The sequence below is a fragment of the Echiichthys vipera genome (assembly GCF_963691815.1).
Source record: "Echiichthys vipera genome assembly, chromosome: 1".
NCBI classification, from domain to species: Eukaryota; Metazoa; Chordata; class Actinopteri; order Perciformes; family Trachinidae; genus Echiichthys; species Echiichthys vipera.
Window position 1 is genome coordinate 34511712 of NC_139826.1, and position 15495 is coordinate 34527206.

The 15495-nt window shown below is 40.6% G+C and overlaps 1 protein-coding gene across 1 annotated transcript in view; it reads right to left on the reverse strand.

The window, feature by feature from the left end:
• luzp2 (leucine zipper protein 2) overlaps positions 1-15495 on the reverse strand; it is a 155740-nt gene that overhangs the window by 21117 nt on the left and 119128 nt on the right. Inside the window, exons 6-7 of the mRNA XM_083919879.1 lie at positions 15107-15169; positions 487-549 (exon numbers count right to left, since the gene is read on the reverse strand). Of these exons, the coding sequence (XP_083776005.1) occupies positions 487-549; positions 15107-15169 (126 nt within the window). The remainder of the gene's footprint in view (positions 1-486; positions 550-15106; positions 15170-15495) is intronic.

The window sequence follows — 15495 nt, forward strand, 5'->3', positions numbered from 1 at the left end:
ATATTACGTAAGTGCTCGGATATCAGAACATTTAATCCTCGCAATACGAGGCAGTACGTACTGGTGGGCAACAATACTGAACAGTCTCTTGTTTGCCGCTGTTTATGTTGTGCTCACAGAGGTGAGAGGGAGACACATTTCTGAAGCCTTGCAATATATAGTACACAGTGAATTGCAGCACTACAAGGTGTCATCTGTAATTTGTGTCTTGAAGGTTCCCTTACATGATCTAATTCATAATTCTGTATTGACTACATCAACCACTGTCCACATCATTTATCCACATACCGCCCCATGATCGAAAAGGATGGGATGGATCTTGCAGAGAGGAAATCATAGGACAGGGTTTAGCAGTATGTGGACCAAGAATGGGTTAATTGGAGTACCTCCTATGATGGGATCATCCTTTTCAAAGTGGTCTGAAGTACCTGTTTACCCCTGGTTTGGAGCTACAATAAAGCCACACCCCCTCCATTTTGAACTTACCTTAAAAATTAAATCCTTTTTCCCGTACCGCAGTTCTTTCAGTTGAGCCTGGATTTTTTTGGACTGCAGGGGGAAGATAAGGAAATAAGTGTTAGCTTATTCAAATAGCGAAATTGGTTTTAGATCACGTAGCAGGATTTTGCCGGTTGCAGCAGAAGACTCCATTGTGAATGTTCCCTGGGCAAAGCTCTGGCTTAAAGGAAGGCTCTACTGAGAGGAAGAAAATATCAAATCTCCCCTTCAGTGAACTGCATAGTCCACACAATGATGCAGTCATGCACTGGCTTCTTGCCCACTGTCTAAACCTGTATTCTCACTCCCACTACACACATTACCGCCGCCATCACACACATGCAGGTTCCTAGGTTATAAAGGGTTCTCGCCTGTCATCGGTAAGCAACACACACGTGCACGCACACACACACACACACACACACAAACACAAACATGCACACACACACACACGCACACACACACACACACACACACACACACACACACACACACACACACACACAGGCACATGCACACACAAAAACACAAACACACAAACACAGGGAGAGCAGATCTTTACTGCCTCCCCCAAACAGACACAGTGACCAGCTTGACATTCACTGTGCTGCTCCACTTCAGTGGGCACATGGAACACAGAGGCTGTCTCCTAGATGGCTTGATACACAGCCATCCTCAAAGCTGCTCATGATGTGAGCATGAACACTGAAAGCCTCCACAAGGGACACTGCAGCAATTCAGAGAGATTGTGTCTGTTTCTTCACTGAGGCTTGGAGATATTTTTATAGGGTTTTTTTTTTTATTATTATTGTGAAGCCTTGCAGGACTGTAATTGTGATTAATTGGTGTGAATAGAATGGTATGCATATTAATTGCCTTGACTCGAAACCCAGCAAAGTTAAGTTTATAGGACAATAATAAAAAGATGATTGTTAAAATATATCCATCAATCTTGAACCTATTTAATGACATTTTTTTTTCCAACAGGGGCAAAGTGATAAGGAGAAAAAAACCATATATATATACATATATATATATATGTATATATATATATGTATATACATATATATATATATATGTATGTATGTATGTATGTCTTATCTATCTATATCTCCTATAGGTATGTATATTTTGTGCAAAAAAAAAAGTGTAAACAATATTTTGAGAAAGTCAAATTTCAGATTCATTCTATCTGCTGTGATTTTCTTTAAATGAAACTCGGTCAGCGACTTCTTATGTTAAACATGTAGCCCACTTGTATTCAGGACACCTCCTCTCCCCCTTACTGTACTCTATGTCTAGGTTCTTTCATGCGTTGCTGCAAAACCAATTGTCCTCCGGGGTAAAGAAATAAAGTTGAGAGTTGACCACAAAAGAATTTCATGCTTGGTTGAGGGGGATACATTGGTGAACGAAAAAAGCAAAACAAAATGTGAAATGAAATGGAAACAGAAACAGTGCATGTGACTTGAATGTCATGCAAATTTCATCTACACCGAAGATCGATGAGGAGACACGTCACGTTCTTTAACTTAAGGCATGGGACAAACACAAAACATATGTCTTTATATCTATATATGTCCTTCTTTGTACCTTCTTTATAGAATAGAATAGAATAGAATAGAATAGAATGACTTTAATGATCCCAGACTGGGAAATTATTTTGTATCAGCAGTAGTGGGTCAGCAAATAAACACTTTGTACATGACATAAGTAGAATCCAATATATACATAGTGTATATATACAGTGCACAGTGTGCTATGAACAATAAACAATAATAATATATACAACAAAATATCCATTATCCATCTATCTTTAATTACCCATTTGTTGAACTGTATATTTCCTTCTATCTGACTGTCTACCTCTATAAACCTCTCTTGCTTCCTGTCTTTCCCTGTGCTTTCTTGACACAGGCAGTAAAAATGTCACAAGAGGTCTAATCTTTAACCTGAGCACACTGAACACGACGCTGAAGGACAAATTCACTTCAAAGGATTGTGTGTACTTGACAAGCACCTGTGCCTATTTTTATGAATTTCTTGTTATCTTCTTATTCTTCTTCGCACCGTGCTTTCATGTCCCAAGACACCTATCTCTGCCATGTGTAACTGGATTCAAAATTGTACCCCGGGGCGCCTTATAAAAAATAAATAAATGTGAGGTTAAATAAACCCAGAGCTAACTTTACTGTATGACGCCAACGCACAGAGGGCGAGCCTTATATTTGATTCGAGAGCGTTAAGGCACAGTCACCCGTGGTCAGGGTCATACCATGAAATGTTAAATGAATTTTATTTGTATCAGTTAAGTGGAGCTTTTGACATACTCTCCGGTAATGGAATGAATCACATCAACGGGCTACGGAGTCACACAGTGTGGACTTGTAAATGCAAATATCTGAATCTTTAAATGTGCTGAGCTCGCCAAAGCATCGCTCTAGTATTTGCTCAGAATAAATCACGTTGGCTGTCTCCTCGACCCAGGAGAATCGCAGCAGCATCCCTGCCTTGTTGCTCCTGATTGTTCAAATCCTGCAAGGGTGGGACCTGCATTTGAAATAGTTACAACCCAAACAAAACACAGCAACGCAGTATTTTTATAAGCTTGGTGTACTTTAACAGCTCCCCCTAACTTTCTTAAATTATTCAAGTAACGTTTCACTGTGAGTCACCGTCCTTGTGAGAATGATGACAAAACTGTTTAATTTCAGCAGTCGGTCCCAAGGACAGACATGTTAATGCGTGTGCAAGAACAGTGTGTCTTTGACACGGTTGTGCTTCTTATTTATTTTTGTATCATTAATGACACGATCAGACGAATGGAAGATGCCAGACTCTGGAGGGATTTGGTTTTTTGAGATAATAATATATTTAGGATGATATTTTTGTTATTTATTCTTGTTAAGTGGCTGTTCTGGACTCAAACTCTGCTGACTTAATTAACTGTCTACAAATGACAGTATTGTGTGGTGATTTATTATTTTAAGTTTATTAAAAACCCATCTTTAACCTTGATCTTTTTTTCCACGTGGGACCAGGGCAATTGTAAATTCAAATAGAAAAGTTGATATGGCAGAAGTGTTAGCAAACCTTTCCTTATTTACACATCCAGCAGACAAAGAGCAACAGCAGCATTCATTGAGAGTCATGTTTCTGTCTACCCGAGTGTATTAAGTCCAATATTCCTGCTTCTTTTAGCTCTGTTGTGGTCTGCACCAACTCCTGAGAAACATATCTGGCTGTTAGCTGCTATGTTCTCCAAATAGTCTTAACTTTGTCTCAGGGCTGTACGACACAGCCAAAATCTTCTATCCCAATATAGATCATTTCATATCTTGATGACAATGCATATATCAAAATATAGTATGTTCTTTGGTGATTTAATAAAAAGTAAATATGAAATAACCACATGGTGAAGCATATTCTTGCATACTGTTTGAATTGTATACTGGACAAATTCAAAGTATTGAGTATTTTCTATTGTATTAAGAGCTTTAGTTCAAAACTAACGCAACAGTTTAAAGTGAAATTATAAAGAAAAAGCTCAATTAATCAACTTTTACATTACAGAGTAATCGGACTAAGAAATTTGATTTAATACGCTTGTTATTATCAATTTAGACAACCTAATGGTGCATCACAATATCTGATTTAATTACGATTCAATTCCATTGAGAGACGATATTTGTCTGTCGTTTTGGTGCAGGGCAGGTAGTTTGCAGCGGGTTTATCGGAGCTCTTTAAACTCTAAAGCTAAAGGGAACTGCAGAGTCTGTTGACAATGGTCTGCAGCTTCATTAGTATGAGCACATCTTTACACATTACACACAGCAATTAGATCATTTGCTACTTGTTTGTAGAGCGTTGAACATGTTTTTTATTTGTCAAGACACTTTGAAAGTGTAGCACCTTTTCCAGAACAAACAGAAAAGCACACAATCGCTTAGACCTTGTTAAACAATAACTGGGATATAGCATGTTTTTCATTTATCTGAAAGAGGTCAAATGATGGAATATCTATACATCTCTACCCTTTCTTTCCCTTTTCCCTCTTATCTTACCACACTGTCTCCCCTCAACTAACAGTCTACATGCATTTGTATAGGTCCAATTAGCCAGCCTTTTTGTTTAAACGCAGTTTCTTCTTTAAAAACTGGATTTTTTTGCTCTTTCATTTTCAGACAGCGTCAATAACCGCACCATGCAGCTCTGCATCTAAAGACATAACTACAGCCTTTAAGGGTTTCTCATTAGACAAGTTAGCCTACAGTTTACATGTCAGTGTGTGAGCGTGTCTTTAAAGCATGGAAATGATAAAAATGACATTAAAACAATGTGTGAGGAATAAAAAAACAAAACAGACAGAGCGCAGTTTGGTCACGAGGCAAATTCATCAGGCAGATGAGAAACTGTCAAACCCTATAATGTATATGTATTTATAATACATTGTTTACTGATGTCTTCCTACGCTCTTCATCCTTTGTCATTGCTGTCACAGCATTATGTCAGGAAGGACAACAATGGGCTTACATTGTTTTACAAGACGCGCCCTGTTATGTATGTACAGTCTGTGCCCATAACTCAGTGTACCATAAATCCTGCCTGTGAGATGACAGCAGACATCAAAGCAGAGACAAACAGGTGGCATGACACCAGAGGGTGGTAGGTGTGCAAAAGTATCCAGACACCCTCAGCATACATCTGTTTGCACTCGCAGCGGAAGCACAGCAGCAACACCGACCTGCTGCCTCTTCACCCTCGTTTAAATAGATTGCCCTATTTGTGAAGTGTGTCTGATCGGCTGGAGCATGTGAGCCGAGGCGGACCAGTGACTGGCTGGCAGCCAAAACTTATTGACTGAAGTATATATTTTATTTCACTCATTTCAGTCAGGGTGATCTGATTCGTTCAGTATGGATGGTGAATGAAGTAGAACACGGTAATAGGGTCCTCTTATTGACGGGATCTGCTCTCGTATGCTCCCTGTGCACATTACTTATGGAATTGCAAGGAACATCACTGAAGCTGGGAGCACACGACATCTCCCTTAACATCTCATTGTGAAAGCTCCTAAACATCAAACATTTATGTGTATATTTGTATTATATTACATGTCTTTTAACTATTTATATGTCACCCGACGATGCTTCCTGATAGAAAACTAATAGATCTTGAAATGAATGTAGAAATGATGCGCGAATGGAGAAATGACTAGGGCAGAAACAGCTCTCCAAAGTCTTCCCTAGCTCTCATATCGAACCCACACCTAATCTCACGATCTAAAACTATGCTGCGGCTAACAGATGTCGATTTATTGCCAATTATTTTGCTAGAAAATAAAGAAAAATGAGAGAAACATTATGTAGAGATCACCTGTACGCAAATTCTGACTCCCTATAGATATATTTACTAGTGCAAGGATACAACAAGCTTGGCCCGGTAGACATGGTGCACAGAACATACTGCACCTCTTTCTCTCACACAACCCCCTATAAAGTCTATTAATAAAGCTTTGAGAAGAACACCTACTGATATAACCGATGCTTCGTTATTAAAGACTGTGATCTGTAAGATTTATGGCCCCAAAATACACAAGATGAGGATGATGATGATGGCGTGCTGCTCTATTCAAGCCCTGTAGAATGAATTACACGAGGCCATTCACCTTGAAATCAGTCATTACAGGCATTCCTCCAAAATCTAGCGTATTATATTTTATCTGCATAAGGTTCAGGGTACTAGAGGTTTCAATAAACCCTTATGCAAGAATGGAGAATTTAATTCTGCAACAACATCCTTCTTCCAAATGAGGACTTTGCAATAGCTCGATACATTTGACGGAGTAGGAAATAGGTGATGCGTTCATGGTCTTGAGGAAAAGATGCGCAGCAGATTAAATGACATCTCTGAAACCACCTGTTTCTGAACAGCTTTGACTTTGACTCAGGTTTTCTGAGCTATCATATGTTGTCACTGTCAGAAAGGTTGCATGACATTATGTATGACCAATGGATAGGATACAGAGCAAAAATAACCATGTATGGTTATATATGTATATGTATGGCAGGCAGACAGGCAGGCGCAAACTGTACAGCAGCAGAGACTTGAGTTTTCTTTACGATATAAATGCACTGCTCAATTTGTGCTGTTGAATCAGGCCAGTGGCTGTCTGCCAGTGAGTTTGTTAACTGAACTTCACTAAGGCGCACTCACACTGTCCTTCCGCACCGGTCCAAAACCGTTTTTTAAGCTAAAGCCTAGTGCGTTTGAGCAGTGTGAGTGCACCCGCTCCGCGCATAACTGCGGACAGGTGACTGAGAGAGGTGGGCTTTTGTAGAGCCCGTTTGCACATGTACGAGCACGAGCATGCGCACGTGTACGAGCACGAGGCCTACAGCGGTTCTGACGTAATTTATGTGCACCTGTTCGGACATAGAAAATAGAAGGACGGACCATGCGCGGACATTAAACAACAACAACAATGGCGGCGAAAGGTTCACGTTGGTGTGATGTGGAGATGGAGTGTTTACTGCAGATTTGGTGGATGAAAATATTCCAAAACAGTCGACAAGACGCACAAAAACTCAGAGGTCTATGGAAAGATTTGTAAACAAAGTGACACATCGCGATGACGTCAATCAATGCGTGTGACATGTTACGCCGTGATGACTTATGGACAGCAAGAAGCATGTGCGCGAGGCCCAGGCAGTGTGAGTACAAACGGGCCTGGGGCGCGGGGGGAGAGGGAGGGGGGGCAAGTACACTAAAGCCCGGGGCGCGGTGCGGAAGGACAGTGTGAGTGCGCCCTAAGCCTGTGATACGTTCTTCTTAGTGACCCATTCTCATTCATACAGTCGTGTTTGAACGTTGATAATTCCTTTATTGTCTTTCCTGTCAAGCCGCGGTGAGGTCTGTCATGTCTTTGGGTTTTTTGTCTTATGAATTTCCTGTTTTATTTTGAAAGATAACTCTCCTCTCGTTCCAGGTCACTTGCCCTTCCTCTTGTGTCACCGGTCTGATGTCATTCCCTGATTCCCGATTGTTTCCACTTGTGGCTCCCCTTCCCTCATGTGTATAAAGTCTGTGTCTTTCTCCCTGTTCTGTGCCAGATTATTTCGTACCGTGCGTCGAATGTATCCAGCGTTTTGTTCCACAGCCTTGTCCATGTTCTTGACATCTTTGTTTCTTTATTCAGGTTTTTGTACTCCTTGTTTTGGTCCAAGTAAGTTTTCCCTTTTTGGATTCTCTTGAGACTTTGTTTTTCCTCCAAGTTGGAGTGTCTTTAATTAATTAATTATTTTGTTCACTTTGTATTTATTTATTCCTCCCGTACGGAGTGTTCTTATTTTGAGATTTATTTGTTAACTTTGCCTTTCGTTTTTTCCTCCTGTACGGAGCGTTTTGATTTGGTACTTTGGTTTTACACTGACGACTTTGGTTTTGTTCCTCCTGTGATTTTTTGTTTGTGGCCTTTTCCTTGTGTCACGTCCCAGTCGTCAAGATAATAAATTCAGTGTTGAACCACAAACCTCCGCGTCTGAGTCCTCTTTCCTGCCCTGGGTCTGACATTTCCAAACTAAGAAACGGAAAAGGAAAGTGCTTCCTTCTATCTTATTATGGAATATCTCTGGGTTACACAATTTAACCATAGTTAATCATTTATAACACTACTTTTGTTAACAAATACACATCCTTGATTCCTCTTCACTGAAGCTGTGGCAAATGGGATGAGCAGGCCAGGAGTCGTATTAGCCTTGTTAACCCTCGTAGCAGCTGATAGAGTTCAAAGCGCCAAAATGGAGGAAATGAGTTTGAACCAAATGACCTAATGACTTTGCAACTGCACAACTGGTTTGGCAATTCGTTTAGCCCCACAGCCTCAGACAGAAGGCTACAAATGGCAAATAATAGTCATAATTACGTCATTGGAGGGATTTTTCTTCACGATGATTGAAACATCTGAAGTATGTCCGTCATTTTGACTGATTAGAACACTGAGGGTGATCTACGTAACGTTAATTCACAACCCGCTCAGTTCAACTGGAAGTGTCAGCTGTACATCAGCAGCAGAGTCCCCGGAGGAGAGGTTTTTTTTTAATGGCAACAGAGGATTTGGTGTCAAAGGGAAAAGCAAAAGCGCCTATTACTGACAGGCAACCGATAACATTAATAATGCAATCTGTAAACTGCAAGATACTGCTGTAAGTTTCTTTAAAAAGCCTTATAACTGTTATGCCACAACGGCCAAAGGGTTGTTGGTGGCCTCTGCTGTCACTATGAGAAAATATCATTCATCTGTGTTATGTGTTGTTGACATGGAAAGCCACCACATGGTCAGTGCCTGTTCATCTTTTCTCTCCAGGCCCTTAAAAATGTAGAATCTACAAGTTGTTTTGCAAATGAATTATTAAAAAATGAACATTAATAAATGGAAATGAAATCCTATTAATTATGCCTTGCTATCGTTTAAAACATTTAAGTGACTGGTGATTCTGAATTATGGCAGATGTCAAACGCAACTCTCGCACAGTGCTCCTTTAATATTTAAAAAATGGATATGACGGCATAGTTATTTAATGCGATTAAACATGTGACACCATGTTAAAGGACATGGACATATAACATTGATAACGTGGTTCTGTGAGAGGAGATACCCTTTCTTTCCCTATTCGACTACTTTGAAGAATGATTTGGCATTTCTTCTAGTAAAATGTCAAATATTCCCTGGTTCTTAATAGTAATAAGCTTTATTCATATAAATATGAATAAAATACAACTCAAAGTGCTGAACAACAAAATTATAATTATGGCATTTATGAAAAGACAGTAAAAACAAGTAAATAATAATGAAAATTAAATTAAAGCCGCACGAGAAGACAAAACAAAACAAGTGTCAGCTGAAAACGCATCAGGAGAAAGCAGTGGTTACAAAGATGTGTTTCAAGATTTCATTTCAAAGTGTCAACACATGTAGGGCTCCCAGGACCTTCAGGCAGAGTTTTAGGGCATAATTAACAAAGGCTGCCCCTTCCCGTGCCTTTTAGTTGTGATCGCAGGAACAATCAAGAGGTGGGAGTTAGAGGATCTGAGGGACCTTGAGGGCAAATATGTCTAAACCATGTCAGACAGATATGAAGGGGCATTCAGTGATCTAAAACACAGCTGAAGACTTTTTAAATGATTGCTTCTCAGTCATCATTTGCTCCCTCATTGCTAATGAAGACTAAAAAACGTTGGGCTTTGGACTATTGGTCAAAACAAAAAGCTTAAGGATGTCAGGGTTTTTGAGAATTGAGACATTTTGACTATTATCAGATTTGATGTAAATAGTTATTAATAAATGAGTCAGAAAAATAATTGCCTAATTCACCAATAATAAGAATAATCCTCAGTTCTATCCCTACTGTTCACAGCTGAAGTAAATGGACTTGTACTTATATAGCGCCTTTCTAGTCTTCTGACTACTCAAGGCGCTTTCACAGTGTTTGTCACATTCACACATTCACACTGAACTTCACACAGGCGGCAGTAGACATCTACATACCATCTAGTCTAACCATTCACACCACATTAACACACCCATGCACAGCAATGGGAGCAATTCGGGGTTCAGTGTCATGTCCAAGGACACTTCAACATGTGGACCGGAGGAGCCAGGATTGAACTGCCGATTTCTGGAATGGAGGACAACCCACTTTACCTGTACAAAAGTACAAAACTTTGGCCAAGAGAAAGACATTCGTATATTCAGAAGATACATTGACATCAGGCATGTTCTTAATCAAGCACCATCCTTTTGTATTGTGTAGTCTAAACGCATAACAGTTATCAGTTTTACAGTTACTCTACTTTCTATTATTATTATTTATATTATTTTAAAAGCAACCAAACGTCCTTCTTTAAGGTGTTGGTGACATGTTATTTCATGTCTTTTTAGCTTAGTATTGTTCACCACACAACAGCAGCAAGCAGAACGAAGCAAAGTTAAAGCAGCTTTCTAAAGACGATTACCAAACCGAATGAATTGTATTCATAATATACAATGAAGAAATCCCCAAAGCCAATTTTCACAAGATGAGAATGCAAGACCAAGAAAACAGGAAAGCTGCTATCTACTCATACAAAGTCTTAAACTGTATCATGTGCTTATGCTTAGAAAGTTTATCCAAGGTCAGCTACAACAAGATCTGGCCTAATCTCAGTTCTTGGCTTCAAAGCCCTGCTTTTAGATTTAAAGATGTTATCACCCCCCCCCCCCCCCTTTCTTTTACACTCTTTTTCACTCAATGGTCTGAAGAAATCTTGATAGAAATGATCTTTGAAGCATGAAAACATCATTTCTAGACAACAGATAAGGGGGTGGCAGTAGCTCAGTCCATAGGTGACTTGGCTGGGAACCGTAGGGTCGCTGGTTGAAGTCCCTGTGTGGACCATGTATGGAGCATGGACTGGTGGCTGGAGAGGTGCCACACCATCTCCTGGGCACTGCCGAGATGCTGTTGTGCATGGCACCAAACCCCCAGCTGCTCGGGGTGCCGGTCACTGGCAGCCCCCTCGCTCTAAAATCTCTTCATTAATTGCTTGTATAGGTCCTGTCTGTGCATGTGTGTATTTCGGGCCTGTGTGTGTAACATAATCAATAATAATAATTTCCCCGTTGCGGGATAAATAAAGTCATTCTTCTTCTTCTAAAAGTTTAAGGGTAAACATGTTCTTCAGTGTTAATCTAGGTTCAACTTTTGGTGTTTTGATGTTCACTGTGAAGTAAACAGTGTTTTAGGTCAGCTTCAATTAAGACATAGCAGATATAAGAATTTAGACCCCATAAAAAAGTTCAGTTCAATTAAGCACATCTCACCTTTTTACCAGTAGACAAACGTGTAAGAGTAATGTTGTTTGCAATGACTTGCCCTGGTGGCAATTGTTTTGCAGCTTTAGTACCATCTCATTCTGTGACTCTGCAGCCATTACAGTCTGATTACAAGTCCAGTCTTTAACCATTCCCCTTTAAACATAAACAACTCTCCAGGATGAAAGCAGGGGCATGGACGAATGCTGCTCTCACTGATTTACTTCATTTTTATAGCCTCCAAAGGGAATTACAGACAGTGACCTCCAGCGATCTACCTGTGTTCCAGGAGATTCGAGTAGCTATTTGCTCCCAAAAGAATTCAAAGTGTACTTGCCTTGATAACAGTTCTGCAGGATAATCAGTCAACCAAGGCAACACTGGGCAAGAACACACACTGAGTGTAATATATTATCTTCTACAAGCACAAAGCCAACCAGCCATATTTTATCACCACTTAGATCATTCCCTTTGCTGTCACTAAGAATATGCTGGCTCCGTGTAGACTGACCGACAACTGCAATCAGGACCTCTTCATAGCCGGTTTATTATTTCCTGGAATGTTATCATCAAACTTGGCTGCCTCGTCAAGTGTGCCATCATTATCTAAGTTTGAATATGTGACGATGGCTTGGATAAGCTTAGCTGGTGAAATATCAGGGCTGTTCTCCTCAAAGCAATTTCAGTCAAAAGCAACTGGACTTGGTTATTTGTCTAGGAAGACGTTTCACCTCTCATCCAAGAGGCTTCATCAGTTCATGTACGCATCTGACCAGGCTGGGACTGGTCCAACTAGCTGGTGTGAGATCCACGTATTTAACCTCTCCCAAGGCCGATGATGTTAGTTGGACCAGTCCCAGCCTGGTCAGATGCGTACATGAACTGATGAAGCCTCTTGGATGAGAGGTGAAACGTCTTCCTAGACAAATAACCAAGTCCAGTTGCTTTTGACTGAAATTGCTTTGAGGATAACGATGACCTGGACGAATGAGAACATTCACAGGCTTATCAGGGCTGTTCAGCTGGAAGAGTTGTAGAAGGAAGGCTGAAATGTTCAACAATAACTTCCTTTGTGAAATTCGAGAATAACCTTAAGTGTTTGAGCAGACTTCAGGGTCAATGAAAATCTCTTCAGCATCAAGAGCTTCCAAACGACACATATGCGGAGCCTCGGGCGGTGTGCATGTAACTTTTTTCCATCACTGCTGATGCTTTTAGAGCAAGAGCATTATGGGCTGCAGTTTGAAAAAAAATCCCCATCTACTGTGTTGAGTCTGTGTATTGTCATGTTAATTATGATGAATGACCTACGGGATTGTCCCTTTGTCTCTTTCTCATGCTGCTTTGTTGGCTACTGTGTCAGCACCCTTTGTTGGACAGCTTTGGCGGCTTGAGGATGGCTACAACGATGTAATGGCTGTGTAAAATAAACAGTGAAAGCTGACCAGTCATGGATAACGTTACTAACTGTTTTATTAGGATTATAGTGGACATTGGCCGTGGTTATGCAAGAGCAAATGGAACAGGGGCTGGTTTTTCCGAAGTGAGCAATGCTGCATAATGAGAATCTCTGCTGCATCCTTTATTTTGCGGTCTTTCGCTTTAATCTGTATAGGAGTCATATTAAGTTACTGCTGATGAAAACCCAACATCTGTTGATTTTGCTGCTTGAAAAAAAAGGTTTTAAACAACAACATAATGGGGGACTTTTACTATTGCAATTTCCCAGCTTTGGGTCAGTATTTCTATTCTTTTCTATTCTATTCTATGAAGAATTTACAGGAAATTAAATTTGTTCACACATTCATCACTGAATATATGAAGCTTTGCTAGCAACTTTTCTTTGATAAAAACAAGAGGCTGTAGCACAGCTCCACGCTGTCCACGCTGCTCTCTTCTCAACAGTCACATCTCTTACAGGCTCTGCCACCATTACGGAATCAACAGATTAAAAAGAAAAGAACAAGGTTATCTCTTGCATCCCATAACATTATATCCACACAGAAATATATCCGATCACTATCCAACCAGGCAGGTCGTGCCTGACACACTAAGCTGAGTTCAAATATTGCTCATCTAATCACAAAAGTTCCATTGGAAAGACAAGTTTACCCAGATCCTGGAGCACTTGACGACCGATAAAGCCCCCTTTTCAAGATAAGGTGTTGTGTGGGCATTTGTCAGTTGCCATTTAATTAACTAGCTAAAACTAATGCAGTTTCAACAGTAAAATACGTTCAATCAAAACCAAACATTATAATCTTCCAAAAGGTACTGTAGGTTTATTGCATTTAATGTAAACTTTATTAATCTCTGTTGGGGAATTTTTCACTTTCCCTGGAAACAAACACCCATGCAGAGAGAGGAGAGATGTCAGAGTGAGGGGTCTGCCCACGGACAGGCGCTCCTGAGCAGCTGGGGGTTCAGTGCCTTGCTCAATTGCCCAGGAGGTGAATTGGCAGCTCTCCAGCCATCAGCCCACACTTCGTACTGGGACGTGAACCGGTAAACCTCTGGTTTCTAAGCCAAGTCCCTACAGCCTGAGCTAGGTGTACCTATTAAACGGAAAAAAAGGTAAACAGTTTCGTAAAGCATTCAGTTAAAACTTGTTGGTGCTCAAATCGGAGTAAAAATATTGACAGTTTCATGGTCTAGCTTTTCAGAAAGAAGGATGATAGAAACCACGCTGAGAACTAAATGCAAGTGAAAGAGAGTTTAAACTCTTTACCAAAAACTAATTTGAATTTCTTGTCGACACCTGAAAAATCAATTGTAAAACCTTGGTCAGATTATTTGTGGCATTGACCAAACAAGCCTCAGTGGCCTTAGGGGGAGGTCTAGCCCAAGGTCTCTGTAAAGAAAAGTGTCCATCTGTACAACAGGGTCGCCATCTATCAACCTATCTGCATCACCACACTGCTCTATGTTGTCAAAATCTACAGGTATTCCAACTAACACTGTTCCCTGGATAGAAGAAAAGCTTGAAATCCCCAACTGCCTGGGATTGCGCAGCACCAGCTGCACTCACTTCGCATGACATCAGGACTCCCGCAGTACCCGCTGCCTTGTAAGATCATGCATGGCTAAATTACAGCGTGAGCATTGGTCAGCAAGAAGGCAAAAGCAGCAGTTCAAAGCTCAGCTCAAGGCTTCACTAAAGATGTGAACCTGGTGGACGCAGCTGACCGGAACAACTGGCAGCAGAGCCGAAGTAGAAAAAAAAGGAAATAGGTGACAGCAAAAATGACACGGACAAAATGGACTCGAAGCCCCTCTCTCTCACTACTAGCTGAGTTCCTGAGGTTGCTCTGTACTGTCATCAAAGATGCCAGAGCAACCTCCACCCCCCCACCCCCACCCCACCGTTACAGACAAGTTGTTTTGAAATTCACTGGACAGCCAAAACCAAGGGTTGGGGTGTATGTATGTGTGAAAGAGGGAGTGAAAGAGACATGAATAGACATTTAGTTTGCCTTTTGTGTGAATCTTTTACCACCTAGAAGTACTACCAAGAGTTTCTTAATCACAGTTAAATTAATGATCCACATGATAGTGAATAACTTATGATACAAAGCGTTCTCAGTTTTTACAGTTTGTATTTTGCTAGAAATTGCTCGCTCGCAAGTGGACATAATTTGTCTGCATTATCTTATCGTGAATTGCACCTATTCTATAAAGAATGAGCAATTAAGTGGCTGGAGCTGAGAATTAATTATGTATGTGATAACACAAAATGCACTAATTGAAAATCCTTACCTCTTCTGCATAGGCGTCACAGAGTTTGTGTCCCGAGAGCAGTTTGTTTTTCAAGCTCTTGTTCTGAAAAAGAGAGAAAACAGAAATAAGCGATTGCCATTGGTGTCTGTTCTATGTTCTGCACTTCATGTTCACTACAACAGTTCTGTTGCTTTATAACATGTACTATTACTTATTCAATAGGCTTCAGTTTTTCTAGCAGGGCACTTGGCTGTTTGAGGAGCTCTGACAGCAAATGCCCCGTTGTCTCTCGTTTTGAGACTAGAGACACTGGAGAGCAGTCAGGAGTGTCCTGTCTGAGGATTGAAAGGGCACTCAGGCTCATAGACGACTAAAAGGTCAGCATTGTAGTTTAAGAGCCAGACCCTCACTGAACTTTAAACATGATC